Source organism: Tamandua tetradactyla, chromosome 24 (assembly GCF_023851605.1).
Source record: "Tamandua tetradactyla isolate mTamTet1 chromosome 24, mTamTet1.pri, whole genome shotgun sequence".
Classification (NCBI taxonomy): domain Eukaryota; kingdom Metazoa; phylum Chordata; class Mammalia; order Pilosa; family Myrmecophagidae; genus Tamandua; species Tamandua tetradactyla.
This window is the reverse complement of record NC_135350.1, coordinates 44634663-44655653: the sequence shown is the minus strand read 5'-3', so window position 1 is coordinate 44655653 and position 20991 is coordinate 44634663. Positions and strand designations below refer to the sequence as shown.

Here is a 20991-nt window from a genome sequence, read left to right as displayed (position 1 = left end):
TACCCTTAGCGGTACTCTTCAATTCTGTGCCCTCCTCCAGACCTCCCTCTCCTATTTTTTTTTTTCAGCCGACAAAAAACTCCTTTTAATATTTCTTGTACGGCCGATCTCTTGTTGACAAATTCTTTTAGAACTTCTTTGTCTGTGAAAACCTTAATCTATCCCTCAGTTTTGCATGTTTTTTTTTTTGCTGGGCAAGCCCCAGGAATCGACCATGGGTCTCAGGCATGGCAGCAAGAATTCTGCCTGCTGAGCCACCGTCTCACTGCCCTGCATGAAAATATCTTGATTGATTTACTTTGGGAGTTGAATTCTTTCAGTAGTCTAAGACCTTGTGTTTGTGGGATGGTTGTACAGCAGGGAGCAGGGTACGGGGTAGGGCACTCAGTGCGGTGATTTGTTTCAGGGCAGGTATAGGTGCAGGCTAGGGATGTCACGCTGATGCTTGTGAACCTGGGTGTCCAGAGGCCAGGGAGGATGTAGCTTTGCGGGTGCACCAGGCCTGGAGGCGTAACCCTGGTGTGCACTGGTCTAAGGCCTCGGCCTCTGAACCAGGGTACCCTATGAGGTGCAGAAGGCTCTCCCAGGTCAGCTGCACTCCAGAATCACTGCCTCAGTCACCCTCCTGTCCCTCTCTCTAACTATTCTGTGGAGCAGGGTTAATCTCAAGCTACTCCATTCAGCCATCTTCCAGGAAGTCCTCAAATTGTTATATTCTGAAGAAGTGCCATTTTAAAAATGTGCTGGTTCTAAGCCCAATTCTGCAAGTGAAATCATTGCCCTCCCCACTACATGGGACATGACATCCAGGGGGGAAAGTCTCCCTGGCGACGTGGGAGATGACTCCCAGGGATGAAGCCAGACCTGGCACCATTGAATCAACAATTCCATCCTGACCAAAAGTGGGAAAAGAAGTGTAATTAATAAAGTATCAGTGGCATAGAGAGTTCAAATAGAATCAAGAGGCTACTCTGCAGGTTGCCCTTACGCAAGCTTCAGTTAGACCTTGCTACCTATCATAACCTGCCAATGCCCAACCGGGACCATTCCAGCCAATCCTAAAGAACACCTAGGGCAATATATAAGATTCCATAATAGTTCCATGCACTAGAGTAACTTTCCAGAAACCTACAACTTCCAGATGGGTCCCTGGTCCAGATAAGTCCTGAAACCTAGCCCAGCCTCTCCAGAACATCAGATAGTTCCATCTCCCTACCTCATATTAGTGACAGACCCTTCCAATATGAAAAATTTAGAATCGCCATAGCCCAAACACCCCTAAAGAGAGAGATGGAAAGATCAAAGGTGATGGTGTAGTTATACAGAGAAGATAGGATTTAACAAATGAACATGAATGCTGAATCATTAAATTGATATCTCTTTTAGTCTCCAGTGTCTTTTAAAGGAGCATTAAAAAAAGTTAAAAAAAAAAAAAAAGTTCTGCTGGTGACAGAAACTAAGATTGTTCTTTCAAGACAAGACTGATAAAGTGGTTCATTTAAGAGAGTTTACATGTAATATCCTCATTCATTCCTTATTCCTGTTATGTGGAAGTAGCATATGCAGGATCTATGAGTCACACCTGGTTAGATGGGAAGAAAGTGGGAGGCTTCCCTGCAGATTTGCCTCTATTTCTTTCTTTCTTTAAAATTTTTTTTTATTGTATAGTTTAACATACATACAAAGCAAAGAAATAAAAAAGCAATAGTTTTCACAGCACTCTTCAACAGGTAGTTACAGGACAGATCCTGGAGTTTGTCATGGGCTGCCATACGATCCTCTCAGATTTCTCCTTCTACCTGCTCCAGAGTATAGGAGGCTAGAAGGCTTAATTAATTTTTTACCCCACAATTGACTTTTTTCTTTCTTTTTCGTGAAAAATAACAGCAATCATATTCATTTGTTAAATCCTATGTTATCTGTATAACTCCACCATTACCTTTGATCTCTCTCCCACTCTTTAAGGGTATTTCTACTTTTTCAGGTTGAAAGCGTCTGTCACGAATATGGGGTAGGGAGATGGAATTAGCTGATGTTCTGGAGAGGCTAGCCCTTCTAGGTTTCAGGACCTATCTGGTCCAGGGACCTACCTGGAGGTTGTAAGTTCTGGAAAGTCACACTAGTGCGTGGAACCCTTGAGGAATCTTATACATTGCCCTAGGTGTTCTTTGGGAATGGCTGGAATGGTCCAGGTTGGGGTTTGGCAAGTGGTTGTCTCTTAATTTTTTGCCCTATGATTTCAATAAAATGAAATATACACATGGTAAAAATTATAAGCAGTACAAAAGCCCTAAAACAACAAGTAAATGTCCCTTTTTCCATTAACCAGCAAATTTGATGTCTTCAAAATCATTAAAACTGTTCATATGAATAATCTGTGAACTGAAGTCAACCTTGGAGTCTCTTATCTGAAAATAACTCAGAGGTCTTTGGAATTGTTTTCATTGTTTAATGTATTACTCCTGTTGCAGTGGAAAGCCATGCAATCTTCAATCTTCTTTTTTTAAAAAAAAGCTAAGCAACATGGCAGCATGCACATAACTGCCAGGAGACAGGTAACTCCAGACAACACTTGCTCTATGAATCTGCTTGTGGCGGCAGGGAGGGTCCTTTAAATTTTACTAATATATTTACTAACATATTTCCTAACAAGGCATTTTCACAAGGTTAAGAAAAATTTCTCTTACTCAAAATGAGCTCATCTTGTCCTTATAAATTGGAGAAGCTTATTTCTGTTAGAGATTCAGTTCTTCTGGTTATTATTTAACAAATGGGGGTGTTAAGTAACATAAATTCAAAAACACGTCCAATCTTTTCTGAAGAACAGAGGGAAGGGAAGACAACAAGGGACTAAGGATGGAGAAGGAAAATTCCATCAGAGAAACTATGTCCAGTGATGAGAAGCTAGGTACTTTTCATCCAAAGAAACACTTGCTCTCACCCAGAGCAGGAAAGGCTTACAGAGTCGCTGGCTGCAGGAGCTCAGCCAAGCCCAGCTTCAATGACACGGATCCTTCTGGCCAGTTGCACGTCCTTCGGGAAAAGATTGACACGGCCAGCATATGAAGAGAGTAGGTAGGCGTCCTCAAAAAGATGAACTAGAAAAGTTCCTGCTGCCCCTCGTAGGGCCAACAGGGCCTGGGCTTGCCGGCTAAAGTCCACACCCTCAGAGAAATTAGCACACATTTCTCTTACCAGGAGGCTGAGAGGCAGCTTCCTTATCAATAGATCAGTGCTCTTCTGAAGCTTTTGGATCTCATTCAGAATCCGATGTCTCCGCGCACCACGTTGACTGGAGGAAAAGTCTGAGGGGGCGCCCCGCATCTGGGTGTGGGGGGTCGTGCTGTCCCTGCGACTCTCCCGGGCTTGCGACTCCAGCGGCGCCCGCCCCCGCGCCAAGCGTCCCGCCCCGGCTCGCTCTCGGACTTCTGGGGCGAAGGGGTGTGTCTGGGGGAGAACGGAAGAGCTCCCCAGCCGCGTGCTGCTCTGGAGGACCCCGCATCCCCATTATTAGTCTATTTTCAGTAAGAGGTTATAAAAAGTTTTTCTGAATTATGAGGGTAAAAAAAAAAGCAAAAGTTTGTGCTTTATCAGAATAACCTCTTATACTTTATGTTGACTTTATCGTGCCCTTAGTCGCTTAAGAAAATAAAAACTTTGCACTTTTAAGTCTTTTCTTTAACTTTAGTTAAATAAGGAACCAAATATTGTTTCGAACCTGACGACTTTTAACATTTTGCTTTCTCAAGGTCAAGCTCTAAAAGGTATCTTTTTATTCCAAACGGTTGCAAATAATATATTCTTTCACTTTGTAAAAGATGAAGTACTAAAAATAAAGTTTGTTTGGTATAACTTGGATAAGAAATATTTAGAAAATGTTATAGAAATTAAAAGAGATTTTCTAAACTGTCGCTGATCTACATAATATTAGACAACAATATAGTGCGTCCAGTCATGGTTTTAATTATTAAAAGAAGTTATATGTCACAGCAACAACCAAATCTCCTTATCAGTCACATTGTTTTAATCTAATGCTTCTCTAAAAGTGCTTACTGTCAGCTATAGATTAACAAAAAGAGACTTTTAAAAAGAAGCAAAGCAAGTATAGACACTGTGTTCTATTCATTAATACAACCCTAGTGAAAATATAAAAAGAAATTGGACCTATTTTAACTAAAGAGCTTACATATTTATGCTCCAGATGCCACACATAGTGACTCCCCATTTGAGCTATAGGACCAGCTGATTTCCACAGCTGGCAAAACTGTAAAAGTATTGCCATATATATCTTCTGGTCATGCCCCAAATGTGGATGAAAACGTGTTACTGCTATGCACAACCGTAATTGCTTGCTGAAAAGAGCTCTGTTGTCTTAGCTCTTCAGTAAACACTACTTCCAGACTGGCTCTGTCATATGGTACTGGAGAGCACTGTGAAACAGCCAATGGAAACCTGGAGCCCATTTCTCGTCCTCAAAGAGACCCAAAATGATACAATACGAAGGATGCACAAAAAATATATATCCACCAGGGAGATAGTAGCCAGAGCTATGTTGCTAAAATTGACACTAAAACCTGCTCCTATGGGGAGACAGCATGTGTGGTTCTATAAGCTGATACTTGCTCTTTAGCAGCAGATATCCTAGCTCTATAGGAGAAAATTCTGTAGTAATTTTACTTATGGTAAAAGACCTTCCCATTCAGATACTCACTAAATGTTTATGTTTGTACCTCTGGGCTTCTTTTCCTGCTTCAAGTTCATCTAATATCTTCCTTAATTAAGCTATGGCCATGGAGACATTCCACAACCAGAGTGACTGTTAAGTATGCAGATATGTGTCAGTTTCAAGTAACATTGGCCTCCTGTATAATATTCTCCACTGTCTTAAATTAACTGGAATAATTAAATAATAATTATTAATCACCGATGTCCCTCAAAGTGGCAACTACCTAATTCTAATTATTCTTTCTCTGTTTAACATGTTATTTCTATTTTTAGAGACCATCTAGACAAGATCTGCCCATCTGTGACATCTATTTAGGACAGTTTCACCTGCATATTTGCTAAATATGGCATCCTAAGCACAAAAACTCCTTAGTGTATTAACAAAATTGATATTTGCCTATCTTATTGCTGTTTATATTGTAGTTGTGACCTCATTTCTCAATATCACAGACTGTATACCTGTACCCTCCCATTCCCATGCTCAGGGATTTATGAGGAAAAGGTGTGGAAAGATTGTAAGAGTAGTGGTATGGAGTGAGTTGTAACATAGTAATACTTTTCCACTTTCCCTAATCTTCTCTTTATGCTTATGCTCCTGCTCCTCTTAAGCCCAGTAATCCTTCCATAGCTCACCGACTTCATGTCTGAATGACTAAGAACAACGAAACTGTTTTGTTTGTTTGTTTGTTTCATCTGTATCCTAAGTCTGCCAAGGCCTTAATCAACAAGATAATCCCCCTTGGTCTTTGGGAAGTCCTGAGAGTACTTTGACCAAAAGAAGGGAATGTGATGTTAGAACAGTAAATACCTTTACTAATCAGCTTAATTTTCTTTCTTTTTTTAAGAAATATTTTTATTAATAAATCAACATACAAACATACAAACATTCTTAACATACAAACATTCCATACATGTTATACAATCAATGGCTCACAATATCATCACATAGTTGTGTATTCATTGCCATGATCATTTTTTGAACAGTTACATCATTCCAGAGAAAGAAATAAAAAAGGAAAAAGAAGAAACTCACACATACCATACCCCTCACCACTCCCTCTCATTGACCACTAGTATTTCCATCTGCCCAATTTATTTTAACCTTTGTTCCCCCTATTATATGTTTATTTTTTATCCATATTTTATACTCATCGGTCCATACCCTATTAAAAGGAGCAACAGACATAAGGTTTTCACAATCACACAGTCACATTATGAAAGCTGTATCATTCTACAATAATCTTCAAGAAACAAGGCTATTAGAACACAACTCTACAGTTCAGGTGCTTCCCTCCAGCCCACTCCAACACACCATAAACTAAAAAGGGGATATCTGTATAATGTGTAAGGATAACCTAATTATAACCTCTTCACTCTGTTAGAAATCTCCCAGCCACTGACACTTTATTGTCTCATTTCTCTCTTCCCCCTTTTGGTCAAGAAGTTTTCTCAATCCCTTGATGCCAGGTCTCGGGTCATACTGGGATTTCTGTCTTACGTTGTCAGGGAGGTTTACACCCATGGGAGTTATGTCCCACGTAGAGGGGAGGGCAGTGAGTTCACATGCCATGTCGGCTTAGAGAGAGAGTCCATATCTGAGCAACAAAAGAGGTTCTCTGAGGGTGAGTCTTAGGCCTAATTTTAAGTAGGCTTAACCTATCTTTCACAAGAACAAGTTTCACAGGGCAATCCCCAAGATCGAGGGCTTGGCATATTGATTTGGTTGTCCCCACTGCTTGCTAGAATAACAGAAATTCTCCAAATGGGGAAGCTGAATATTGCCCCTTTTCTCCCTATTCCCCCCAAGGGGACTTTGCAAATACTTTTTTATTCACTGTCCGTATTTCTCTGGTATTTATTGGGGCAGCACACTAATCTGGACAAACCAACAAAATCTCATGCCCTATTCAAGATTCCATGTACTTATGGTGTTAACTAAACTGACCATACAAGTTAAATTAGGAAATGCACTAACCAAAATATAAATTTTGCACCAAATAAATATCTCTCCTTTTAGTCTCACATAGAAGTTGAATTTAAAACATGGAATCATCTTAATTTTCTTAAACTTCCATTTTTACTCAAGAAACTACAAAGAAGAAACAAAAAGTAACTGGGGCAGGCTAACATATCAACAATCCTTTGTGGTGCTAATTAAGACCTCTGCCTACATGGGAAAGAAGGAACTGTGACAAACAAGTCATGCTGAAAGTAGTAAGTCAGCTACTCATTACCAGATAACCCTATTCCTACACAAACATTTTGCCTGGGCAGCTTTTGCAGATTTATGGAACCCAAATACGACCTGCCCGAAGTGACTCACGGAGCTCACATCCTCCTTGCCTTCCTGTCCCATTCTCCCATACTTTCTTTGTTCTAAGCAGGAATATAAACTGTTTCCCCGCCACTTTTCTTTGAATAGTAAATTTCTTTTAGTTCTGTTCTCACGTGTATCACTTAGATCAATAAATGTATTCTACATCTTGGTTTTCAGAGTCTGCTTTTAACTTAATGATAGACAAGGCCGTAAGAAATTGCAGTCCTATATATTGTTGGTAGGAGGTTATTATTATGGTTAAATAATACCATTTGGCACTATCTATCAAAACTGTAACCACATCTGTCCTTCAATTGTCATGTGGGAATATATTCTGCCTATACACATATAAAATGATACATATATCTAGCTATGCAGTAGATGCCATAAAACTATAGCATAACTTCACTAGTAATACTCTCCAGCTCTATGAATGACCCTCTCCATAGTTACATATTAAAATCTCCAGGAAAAGTTAAAAGAAAAAAAAAGCAAGAACAGGGCAATGATACCGTGTGCTACTTTTTTTTTGTATCTTTAAAAGTTTTTTTTAAGAGGGTGGGCTACATTTTGTGAAAGCAAGAAGGAGGAAACTTTACATTTATTTGTTTGAATTTGCAAAAAAAAGACACTATGAGGATAAATGAGTAATTAATTTAATTACATGATGGTAGGATGTGTTGAGGAAATAACTAAAAACAAAATCTTCTCCCAACCCAGAAAACTTCTCCACAAAGGTAGAAGAGAAAGAAAAACAATTTTATTATTGAATAAGCATGAAACCAGAATGTGATGCATCACAGATAATCCGCAAAGATATTGCAAAGAAAGAAATTCCACTGTTTTATATAGCCAAACAGATACAACATGTTTTCAAGATAAACAGTCTGCAAATAAAAGGACTTGACTGTATCATTTGCCACACATAGTTCATCTTAAATTCACCTGGTGATTGGGGGTGGTCTTTGTGTTTGCCAGTTGCCTCTATTAAAAAATAAAATGTCTTTTATCTCTATGAGAGGTATAGATAGTTAACAATTTGGAGCCAGATGCCTAAGTTAAACTACTATGGAGATAGGGACTTGGGTGAGAACTTCCTTGATGCTAACATTTCAGAAAGAAACCTCCTAGGTCCTGGAGAAAAATATTCCTGGATTGTAAGGCAGGCAAAAGACTACGTAGTTTTTAAGAAGATTTAAATACATCTCAAAGGGGCAGAGAAAGGATTTACAATGTCAGGTTTTCTAAAATATGTTGTAAGAAAAGTGAATTGGGGGGGAGTCTTTTTCCCTTTTTGCACTTGGGAATTTTTTTTCCTTTTTTGATTAGAATTTATGCTTACGGATGGCTGTATAATTTTTCGTCCAATAGAACAGTTTCTACAGTGAAAGGGGTACGTTATTAATAATTATTTCAGGACAAAAGATGTAAATGTCACTATCCTGGAGAAACTGGGATGTATGATCAACTTACATAAAGATTACAGACTGGTAGGGGAAATGGGGACAATTTTTATTGTATTTTACAGAAGTATTAGCCTGTAATGAATTGGAAATAAACACAACTCATTCTTTACTACAGGTAATTTTAACAGTGCTGCCTTAAAGGAGGAGGAGCAGTAAACCACAGACAGGAGCCACGGAACTTAGTGAAAACGCGACTGTTTTGAGCACCCGGCACTTGCTGGAGTTGCACAAGTGACGCACTTGGAGCTGATCAGCCAATCTGAAGTCAGACACCCTGTGAGAGCGACTTGAGCTGGCCTCTGACGTGAGTTGGGGAGTTCGCGTCACTCGGCCCTGGGGGAGGAGCTAGGTCAGGTTCTACACCCATTCTTTTTCGGCGCTCTGGCCAACACAGACGCCACTCTGTGGCATCTCGGGCTCCCTCTGACTGCGCTCTGGAGGACCACCTCGTTTTCTTTTTGGCGGCGAAAGGTTCTCCCAGCCCCGGCTGAGCGGGAAGGAAGATGGCGGCAGCCGTGCGGCAAGATTTGGCCCAGCTAATGAATTCGAGCGGCTCTCATAAAGATCTGGCGGGCAAGTGAGTGTTTCCCAGGTGCACGGGAGTAGAGAGGTGGGGAGGGAAGCCACGGGACAAGTTCTCCATGGACTGTCGGCGACTATCGCGTATGAGCGAAAAGCGAGGCCCACGACCAAGGGGGGCGGACCTGAGGTCGATGGGAGAAGCAAATGTTGGGAGCAGTAGAAAGCTGGAGGGGACCTTGTGGAGGGGCGCTTGGGGCCGTAGACCTGGAATGACAACTTGTTCAGCCCTCGATAGCATCTTTACTGGCGTCTTGGGATCCTGGAATCGCGGCCTGCGAGACAGGCCTCGGCCTCCTCCGGTGCTTTTTCCCCGTCGCTACTCGGCTTCAAGCCGACTTCTGGCCTCTCTGAGACTTTTTTTTTTAGGGACATTTGTATTCCGAGGCTCCAGTGCAGAGTTTTCCCGGGAGACAGCTTCTCAGAGCTGGCAGGCTGAGGAGGTATGGCCGCTATCATGTGTTTAGAACCACTTGGACCATCTCCTGTGGGTCCTTATCTTTTTGTTACTCTCACTAAGCCGCCGAATCAGAAGAAGGGGGCATATATTTTTGGCATAAGGCGGAATGCTCTTATAATGTGAATCAGGATGTCTAGATTGGTAATTTCCAGAATCTGGATTGCTCAGTAATTTTATTAGAATTTATGTAAAGGCTTAGGTCCACTTCAAATTAAATATTTTGACATTATGCCTGTCCCTCATCGACCTGCAGCCAGATATTTAGCAATGTTAAATATGCATACATAAATGTATGTAAGTATAAAAATACATATATAAAAGTGTACATGAATCATATACCGTTTTCGTTTTGTAGATTTCTCAGCCCTCCTTTCCCATACTAAACAAGCATTCTGTTAAAAATATGCCTTTCAAGTTGACCCAATGTTTATATCCTGACAGTGTAGACCACACCGATTTATGTTAATGGGATACACCTGCCTTTACCTGGCCATTGAATTTTTGACCCTTATTTTCTTTTTTTTAAGGTACTCTGTGCTACCTTTTCTGTGGTGGCAAATATTATCTTTTTTTTTTTTTTTGCATGGGCAGGCTCTGGGAATTGAACCCTGATTTCTGGTATGGCAGGCCAGAATTCTGCCCCTGAGCCACCGTTGCACCGCCCAAATATAATCTGCTTTTATCATTGTGAAATTTAGCTGTGTATCTTGGGCTTAATTATTTTGTGAGACAATACCCCAATCAGGAAAATGGGAATAATTATAGGACTTATACGTAGAGTTGTTTGAGGATAAAGTCAATGTGTGTTTGAGGACAAAATGAAATGTGTGTGTGTGTGTGTGTGTTGTGTACACTCGTATCACATAGAACAGTACCTGGTGCTATAAGGTTGCTGTTGGCAGTAAGTAAATACATACTGACTCATTTCATGGGTGAAAATAAGTTAACTCTGTTTCCATGGTTCAATCCTTTATTGCATGTAATTTTGATAGATTTGGATGGAAGTAAAACGAGCTTTTATTTTTCTCCATGCTTGCTTTGCTTTTTAGTTTCTTGAAGAAAATAAATGTATTAGTTATCAAAAGGGACACTGCTTTTCAAGTATTTGCGGAATTCAGAAGCTTTAGCTAAGCATTTACTTCTTCAGCTTTGAAATGGAAATAAATACTACTACCTATCTCAGAGATGCTAAGGTATCTATTGTTTAACACTTCAAAAACTTAGTGGTGTAAAAGCAGCTAGTATTTCTCAGGATTCTTTGAGTTAATAGGGCTATTTTGCTGGTTTCATTTGAGTTCACTAAGGTAGGTGAAATCAGCTGGAGGTACAGGATCTAAATGGATTCTTCCCACTGGAAGTATTCCTAAGGAGAATTGGTGGGTATAATAAAGGACATGAAGATTTTAAAGGCTTAGTGTCTGTTGCCGTATATTGTATGTCTTGTTTATGAGACTACTTGTCTCATAACACGTTAGCCGATGTCAAGTATTATTTAAAAGAAACGAACAATGAAAGAAAATGTTGCTAATTTGGCAGGCAATATAAATTTAAAAAAAGATATCTAATTATTGAATAAATGATTCTTTTTAAAATCAAGTTAGTCTCTCCTAGTAGTATAAGATCTTAAGAGTTTCCTGAGAAACTAGAACTTTGTTTAAACACTGAAGTATGAAAATTAAAAACAGGTTCCTTTAGTTACTAGTTTCTACTGGTTTTGCTAATAGCACAATGAACTGAAATCCAGTTTATTGTGTTATTAGCAAACTTGTGGAGAATTTAACTAGCTTTTTAGAGGTAGAGATAACTGAAAATAGGTAATTTACTTTGGTGAAGCATAAAGAATTAAAGTACTTAGATGGTGGATAACAATTTGCATATTTAATAAAATTCTTAAGTTTTAACTTTAAATTTAGATTTGAAAGATTAGGACAATACAGACATAAGAAAACAGAATGATTTTCTTATAATGTATGTGGAAGTTCCTGATAATTTCCTGTAGTTAACTTCACTACTTCTGAATAGTCTCCTAAAATATTTCAAAGAACTTTAGAAGAAGAGAGTCTGAGAGGGAGCATTTGGGTAGATAGTTCTTGTGATAATCTGTCTTACCTGGCTAAAACCTACTTGGTTCTTCAAAAATCAGTTCAGATGTTAACTTTTTCTAGACAGACTTCTCTAAACAACCACCAATGAATGCACAGACCCCACCCCCAGACAGGACTTACTTAGCTGCTCTTCTCATGCACAGTGGCATCTGATATTTACCACTGCCATAGCACTTGTTTTGTTTGTTTACTTTTCTGCTTTCCCAACTAGAATGTGATCTCCTCATGGACAGGTACTAGGCCATGAATATTAGGTCCTTGTCAAGTTAATCCTATGATAATATGTACTTTTTTTTTTTTTCCCCAGTTCTGGGTTATAGTAGTACACTAAGGAAGAGAGTGGGCTCTTGTAGTCTAAACATTTCATTTTACAAGAAGCTGGAAAGAGGAGAATAAAGGGAGACCTCTTAGCTAACTCTGAGTATTAGAAAGACTGTTTTGCAGAAAAGGAAATAGACTTATTATTTGCCCTGTGGAAGTAGACTTTAGGCCACAACTTAGCTGTCCAAAAATGGAATGAACTCTAAGTGACGAGCTCTATCTCCTTCCTCATTAGTCAAGTGGACTCCAGCTAGAGATGTTTTAACAGTAATTTCTATCTTAAGTAGGATAGACTGTATATCCTAGAGGCCCCTTCCATCTCTTAGATTGTGCCAGTTTGAATCTGTGGTGGACCCCAGAAAAGCCGTATCCTTTAATCCTCATTCAGTATTGCTGGGTGGGAGCATTTTGATTATTTCCATGGAGCTGTGACCCACCCAGTTGTGGGTGGTAACTTTTGATTAGGTGATTTCCATGGAGGTGTGTCTCTACCCATTGAAGGTGGAGTTGCTTACTGGAATCCTTTAAAAGAGGAAATGTTTTGGAGAGAGTCCCTTTGGTAGAGCCATGAGAAAGCCAGCAGATGCTGCCGTGTTCGCCATGTGCTACTCCAGCTGAGAGAGAAACATTGAACTTCACTGGCCTTGAACCAAGATATCTTTTTTTCCCTGGATACTTTAAATTGGACATTTCTATAGACTTATTTTAATTGGGACATTTTCTCAGCCTTAGAACTGTAAACTAGCAACTTATTAAATTCCCCCTTTTAAAAGCCATTCTATTTCTGGTATATTGCATCCTGGCAGCTAGCAAACTAGAACATAGATTCTCTGATTCTCTGTTAATCCTGCACACAACAGTTTTAGTGGTTTCTATTGCTATAGTAAAGGTAGATAACATTTGAGTATTGCTAAGTACATTACTTACGTTTTTTAATCCTTAACAGGTAGGTGATATTATTTCTATTACCTATGAGAAAACCAAAGGTCAGAGGTAAAATACCTTGCACTGCTGTCACACTACTAGTAGCAAAGCCCAAATACACGTTATTCAGAGCCCTTAAACTCTAAACAGTCTACCTCTTTGGCCTTTTATTATTCTCACTAAACTGGAGTACATTTTAGATAGTGGTCTTGAACTTTTCATTTTGCAATTAATTTCAAACTTATAGTAAAATTGAAAAAAATACAGAAATAATGTATAAAATGCCAACATACCCCTCTGTTTTTAATATTTTCTCATCTTTAATTTTCTATAGCTTCATTGTGATGTCTGTGTGGATTAATTTTTTTTAGCATAAATAGTTTTTATTTACACACCATACAGTCCATCCTAAGTATACAGTCAGTGGCTCTTGGTATGATCAGATAGTTATGCATTCACCACTATAAATAATATGAGAACATTCATTTCTTTTGAAAACAAAACTTCTGTACCTCATACATCCCATTACTGACATTTAGCTTTGGTATAGTGCTTTTGTTATAATTAATGGAAGAATATTACAATGTTACTGTTAACTGTTGACCTTAATTTGCATTAATTGTATTTTTTCCCATATGCCACCCTATTAATACCTTGTAGTAGGGGTGTACATTTGTTCTAGTTCATTCAAAAACTTTCTTATATTTGTATAATTAACTGCATTCATTGTTCACTCTAGGTTTCACTGTTATACTGTCCCAGCTTTATCATTTAGTGTTCCTTCTGTGACATACATGACCTTAGCCTTCCTCTTTCAACTATGCTCACTCTCAGATTTGTTAATTACAGTATTGTGCTACCATCACACAGTACTGTGTTGTCGCCTTCTAAATCTTTACAATCAACCTTATTAATCATTCTGTACTCCTTAAACATCAATTGCTCAATCGCTACCCTCTTCTATTTCCTAATAACCTATGACTTGAACTTAACTCCCAGAGTCTGTTCATTATAGTTAGTTCGTATTTAATGAGACTATACAACAATATTTGTCCTTTTGTTCCTGGTTTATTTTGTTCAGCATAATGCCCTCAAGGTTTATCCGTGTTGTAACATGCATCATAATTGCATTCCTTCTTATAGCTACATAATATCCCATCATATGTATATATGTGTGGATTAGTTTCTACTTATCTGTATTGGTCAGTTTTTGATGTAAAGCAAGCCACCCTAAAATTTAGGGGTGTAAAACCATAATCAGTTATTTAACTCACAGTTCTGTTGGTTGGCAGTTTGGGTTGGGCCCAGCTGAAAGAAGATTCTTGGCTTCATGTGGGCTCCCACACATGCATCAAGTGGGGTCAGCTGCAGGTCAGGTTGACAGCAGTGCTTCTGTGGGTTGACTTGCTATTGGCTGGGGCAGTGGAGATGACTGAGATACTTATCTCATCATCTGGTAGGTTATCTTGTTTGTATTCATGTGGCACCAGTAGGGTTCCAAGAGACAGAAGCATACAAAGCTTGTTGAGGTCTAGGCTCAAAACTGGCACCTCATATCTACCATATTGGCCTACATTTGGGAATTGGGGAAATAAACTTTATCTCTTGATGTGAAAAGCTACAGATCACATTTCAAAGGGGGTGTGAATACAGGGAGTGAAAATATTGTGGGTGTTTTTTTATAAATACTATAGTATATCCCTTTCATTGCTTTATTCTGGTTAGGTTCTTTTGGTCTGTTTTCTGGTGCATCAGTTCTTCTTCAGCTGTGTCTTATCTGCTGTTAAGAAGGCCATTGAGTTGTTAAGTTTGGTTATAGGATTTTTTAGTTCTGTAATTTGTGGTGGTTCTTTTTTTCAAATGCCACTTTTTATGGTTTCCATTTTGTTGCTGAAACTTTAAAGCTTGTATAATTTTTCATGAACATGGTAAACAATTTTGTTATAGTTTGTTTCTGATAGCTCTAATATCTGGAGTGTCTCTGCTTTTCTGGTGTCTGTGCTTTTGTTGACTTACATTGTAATATGTCTTGTAATCTTTGTTGAACAAGTTATTTGAAAATATATTTTTAGAAACACTTGGAGACCTAAGATGTTACCTTTCAGAGAGAATTTTCATTTTTTCTTGCCAGGTACCTGAGAGTGCTAACAGTCTAGGAGAAGGCTTCAGAATTTGGCTTACCCTGATGATTTTTGGAATAGGATTTGTAACATTACTTCTAAATGCTAGTGTTTCCTCCTTTCACAGACAAGGAACTTGGATCTTCATTCTTCCAGGGCGGTTAGTCTGCCAATTGAAACTTGCCTGTCATTTTTTTTTTTCAGCAGACTGATAGAGTGCTCCAGACTAAGAATCCATTCCTGCCTTTCCACCAGAAGTGCCACTCTACCTTTCAGCTGTCTTTCCACACTCAGACAGAAGCTCTGGTTCACTTCTTTGTGTTCTTACTCTCTCCCTGTTTTCTCTTTCTTATTAGGCTCTTATGCTATTAAAACATTTTTTTTCCTCATTTCTTTCAGCTTTTTGTGTTGTTTTTTGGGGAAGAATTGGTCCATTCATCTAGTTCAGCATTGCTATAAGTGGAAGATCTGTTAATACTTAACCTATGCCACTCACTTTGATCTTGAATAGTGACCGTGGTACATTTTCATGTGTATATGTATATGTATGTGTATATATATATATATATATTTTTTTTTTTTTTTTGACGTGGGTAGTCTCTGGGAATCAAACCCGGGTCTTCAGCATGGCAGGTGAGAATTCTACCACTGAGCCAGCATTGCACCACCCCATTTTTATGTGTTTATGTTTTAATTTGCTCCAGATTCCTTTCAAGTGCTAAGAGATCAGAAACCGACATACTGAACTTTTGTTCTTATACATAGTAAATGCTCAATATACATTTGTTGATGATACAAGGATGGGACAGATGCAGAGTACCTTATTAATGAAGTTTATTTTCCTCCAACGTAAGCAAAAATGTATTTGGTACTTTTCATAGTATCCACATAAATATTAATAATTTTTTCATCCTCTCCATTGAGTACATACTGAATGTTCAATAAAAAGTTGTTATTATCCATGAAATCTTCTTAAAACCAGTTGAACCGATTTTTGTTTTACTCTCCTCTGAATTAATATATTGCCTCTTTATGTGTGATATCACTTGAATTTTTTAGTTTTACTTCAGTTTTTGTTTTATTGTAATTTAATATTTAATATGCTAATTTAAAAATTTTCCAGCTACATTATAAGATCTTCAAAGGCTAAGAACATTTAAAACATTTTCAGTATCATACACAGAACTTGTATAGTATCTTATAAAGCCTAGATGCTCAGTTAGCATTTTTGAATGGTTTTATTTGGTAATACTAAATTGTTATTTCAGTTCCCGATTTAAATTTGTTTATTACTCTTTCCCTATTATTATTGTGAAAAAGTAAGTTCCTGTTCTTAGATACCAGAATTTATGTATTACAGAAGGATCAAGCCAGCATCTAGCCCCAGTGCTGTTCGTCACTTTCTTCATCTATAAAATTGGCAATTTTTAAGCCCCTGCAAGTTATATAATTTGGTTAGTATAACATTTTTATTTCTTTTTAAATTTTTCCATGTGTTCCCAGAACAGATTAGTTGATTGGTAGGCTTAGAAACTGTGTACCAAAACTCATGTTAATCAGCAAACTTATATACATGAGACACTGTCATCTTTGAATATTTTATTATTGGTGTAAAATAATCTATTGAGAAAAGAGTAAGAGGACTTAGCTGTAAGCCTTGATTTACTTGAATATGGAAAATAAGACAATGAAAAAAGAAATAATAAACCACTGACTTCATTAATTTATTGAAAAGCCCCTAGGGCAGTAAAGTAAATGTGTAATATAGAAATATGGAAAATGTAAAGAGAGAGAGAAAGAAAATATGTATACTTGTGTGTGTGTGTGTGTACATGTATGTATGTGTGTGTATGGGAAGAGAGAAAAAATAAGATATTCCATGTAAATAAATTTTCAGATAACTGAATTTACTCCTTTAGGATCCCTAAAATGGCATTTTTTTAAATAAGAATTTTTTTAAAGCTTTAAAAAATATTTCCATGCTTTTTTAGAATAGTTCATCTCTTCTTTTGAATTGTTCTATCTTTTCTGTTAGTATGCTTACTTTCTTAAAGTCAGTTTGATTCACTGTGGTTTTGAGAAAACATGTAATGAAGATCATAAGACGATGTGCCTTATAAGATATAAGTCACAAATTTGAATGAGTTTGGGCCCTATTTGTATATTTCTATTTCTTTGCTATATTGTGGATGCCTTTTTGAATAATTGTGATGCTTTTAGATTTAGAAAATGCCTTTAAATAATTTTAAAAAATTATGATATACAAAATGGATAAAGAATAGCAAACATTCATGTACCCAGTACTCAATTTAAGAAATAAAATGGTATCAATGTTATAGAATATTTGAGTGGTTGTGATGTATAAGTACTGTGCTAAGCTTTGTGTATATAGTAGTGAACAAAACAGATAAAAATCTCTGTCCTTATGGAGTTTATAATCTAGTAGAGACTTTTAATTGCCTAACAATTGTCCTCATTTGTTTTTAAATTACTGATTTGAATCTTATGTGGTCATGGATATTGGGTTAGTATAGTTTTTATTAGAATTGAATGCAATAAGTAAAGAATAATTTGGCTCTGACTAACAGCATGAAGGGTGTTCTGTCAGTGCATTTGTCTTGTGCTTATTTTGTACACCATAAGACATTTATTTCTAATGTTTGGCTTCCTTCTCTAGTCAGTATTATCCTGTTGTTGGTCTAGATTCATTAGGTCCAGGAAAAGAGGAGGTCCTGGGTTGTTTCAGATAATGTTGTTATATGTCTGTAATACAAACTTGAAGGAAACATGCCATATCTTTTAAAGGAAATTGACTTTTTAATTTAAATTTAAAACTAAAACTTCCAAGAAAAAGTAGCACCTTAGATTCAGTCTCTTAAGAGTCAATAGACTTACTGTTTCTTGTGATTGACTTAAAACCTTTAAAAAATTGTGGTATGCTATAAAGAAAACCCATAAGTTGAAAGGAAAAGTGATACTTTAGGTTTAGTAACTTAGAGTTAGAGATTTAATGTTTTCTATGATGGGCTGGAAACTTAAAAAACAAACAAACTGTGGTATACTATAAAGAAAAACCACAAAGCTGAGCACTGTGAAAGAAATGAGGGTAAATAGACATGAATAAATAAACATCAAAGCAGGCATTAGAAAATATAGAAGCCCTCTAAACGTTATCTTTTTTTGGTATTGTTTTAGGTATCGTCAGATCCTGGAAAAAGCCGTTCAGTTGTCTGGGGTGGAACAACTTGAAGCTTTGAAAGCCTTCGTGGAAGCAAGTAAATGGAATGGAAATCCCTTGTTTGCTTTGTATCCCTGAGCTGAGTCCTTAAAGCTTGCTTAAGCCTTTTTCTTATATCACATTACCAGTATTTAATATGCATTGAGATTTATTTATTCATTTTAGAACAAAATAAATTTTGTTTTAAAGTATTTCCAACTTGATTTTTTTTTAATGAATTGTCTTCAAAGTGACATTCCTTGTAAAGGCTTCATGTAGTTATTAATACAAGTGGCTGGTGAGAGACAATATAGCATAATGGTAAAGAGAATAGTTTCTCTGGATTCACATCCTGGTCTGCTGTTTTATTAATTGTGTGATATTGGGTAAGTTATTTAACCTCTCTGTGCCTGTTTTTCCTCATCTATAAAATGTAGTAATGGTATATATAAGAAAGTACTTAGAATAGTACCTGGTATGTAATAAGTGCTTTATGAGTGTTATTGACTACTAATGTTAAGAACATTCTTATTCAATTGGAAACTTAGATATTTGCATTCTTCAAGACATCTCCTTCCCCTCATACTAACTTCAGACGTAACAGGTATCTTGTGAATTACTGAAGATTCAGGCGGGAATTTTATACTGCTTTAACATGATATTTGATGGTGTTTTACAGTTTACAATGTACTCTATCCATTATATTTGCTCTTTTTAATCCTGTGACTAGACAATACAGTTTTAGGTATTCCTATATAATATTTATGAAATGAGTCTCAGAGTATTAAGTGACTTTGAGGACATTCAGCTAGTCACTGGCAGGAACCAGACTAGAAACTAGATTCTCTGATTTATAATCCTGGTATATTTGGATTTCCCTGAGAACTACTAATTTGGTCATTTCTTTTCAACATTTCCAACTGTCTAATGGCACCTGAAATGAAATGGTTTTCTAAATTGCATCCAGTATTGAATTCCAATTAATATATAATAGAACTCTAGTTAGTTATGAGTACTGTGTGTTATTTCCTTAATAAAATTGAGGCCTGCAGTGGTGGAAGAACTGGCAGTGGTTTCAGAAAAACTTTTAGAAATGGATGTATTGAGAACATTGCAAATTAGTAGTAAAAGAATAGCGCTTTTTATAAACTTAAGTTTTATTTAAAAACTTACCATATAATCCTCTCATATTTTTCCTTCTAGCTGCTCCAGAATATAGGAGGCTAGAAGGCTTAAATATTTTCTTATCATCACAATCAAATTTTTTTCTTTCTTTTTTTTGTGAAAAATAACATATATACAAAAAAGTTATAAATTTCAAAGCACAACACCACAATTAGTTGTAGAACATATTTCAGAGTTTGATATGGGTTACAGTTCCACAATTTTAGGTTTTTACTTCTAGCTGCTCTGAAAATACTGGAGACTAAAAGAGATATCAGTTTAATGATTCAGCATTCATATTCATTCGTTAAATCCTATCTTCTCTGTATAACTCTACCATCACCTTTGATCTTTCCATCCTTCTCTTTAGGGGTGTTTGGGCTATGGCAATTCTAAATTTTTGATATTGGAAGGGTCTGTCACTAATATGGGGTAGGGAGATGGAACTATCTGATGTTCTGGAGAGACTGGGCTAGGTCTCAGGACTTATCTGAACCAGGGACCCATCTGGAAGTTGTAGGTTTCTGAAAAGTTACTGTAGTGCATGGAACCCTTGTGAAATCTTATATATTGCTCTAGGTTACATCCATTGAAGAGTTTTTGAAACATCATTTTTACTTAACTGCTGATTTAAGACCTAAATAATTTATTTAAGTTGTGATTCAAAGCATGATGTATTTTTTAAATGTAATAATAGTGATGATAATAACTAACATTTGATGAGTACTAAGTACTAGGTACCACTATTTAAGGTGCTTTACATGTATTATTGCAACAACAATCTTATGCGGTGGGCAATATTATCCACATTTTATACATGAGGAAACAGAAACACAGGGAAACGAAGTTTCTTGTTCTAGATCATATAATCAAAAGTGATGGGAACAGTGTGACTCCAAAGCCTGGTATACGGTAATACCTCCTAAATATAAATAAATAAATGCCATACTGTAATGTCAATATATATTGTGCAGACTTGAGTTCTTATTTGTTTTCGTTGGGAAACTGAAAGTGGCAGTAACTGTCATTATTTACTTTATTTAAATTTCATGAAAATTGTTTTACAGTTTTGTTCTTAAACCCCTTTTTGGAATTAGATGGGATGTAAGTACATAAATAAAGATAGAATTGTTTCTGTGCATCCAATTAGCAGAAAAATAAAGATGAGAAAAGAAAAATATAAAATTCTCAACTATTTAAACAAAACTTTTTTCAGCCATTTCTGTTTTGTAGAAAAGTTATGATATTTTTACTGTTTTAGCATAAGGAAAAATTGCTTCAGCGATTTAAGGTGATGGTGTGAAAATTCCTGAATAATTCATTGCGATAAGTTTGCTTTAATAAAGATTGTTTTAGTATTAATTTTAGATAAAGATGGATTGCTTAATGACAATTTCCAAATTACTCATGTTTTCTTATCTCTTATTTGTTTTAACCAAGTGGTAAATGAGAATGTCAGCCTCGTGATCTCTCGGCAGTTGCTGACGGATTTTTGCACACATCTCCCTAACCTTCCGGACAGCACAGCCAAAGAAATCTATCATTTCACCTTGGAAAAGATTCAACCTAGAGTCATTTCATTTGAGGAGCAGG

The 20991-nt window shown here is 36.9% G+C and overlaps 1 protein-coding gene across 3 annotated transcripts in view; it reads left to right on the top strand.

The window, feature by feature from the left end:
* The first annotated feature begins 8806 nt into the window (after positions 1 to 8806).
* Positions 8807 to 20991, top strand: part of COPS4 (COP9 signalosome subunit 4) — an 88006-nt gene continuing 75821 nt past the window's right edge. For 2 of the 3 annotated variants that reach the window (XM_077142980.1, XM_077142978.1), the window contains exons 1-3: positions 8809 to 9085; positions 18213 to 18292; positions 20839 to 20990. In XM_077142980.1, the coding sequence (XP_076999095.1) occupies positions 9012 to 9085; positions 18213 to 18292; positions 20839 to 20990 (306 nt within the window). In that variant the 5' untranslated portion in view covers positions 8809 to 9011. Of the gene's footprint in view, positions 9086 to 16377; positions 16472 to 18212; positions 18293 to 20838; position 20991 lie in introns of all 3 variants that reach the window. The other variant, XM_077142979.1, reaches the window with a different exon arrangement.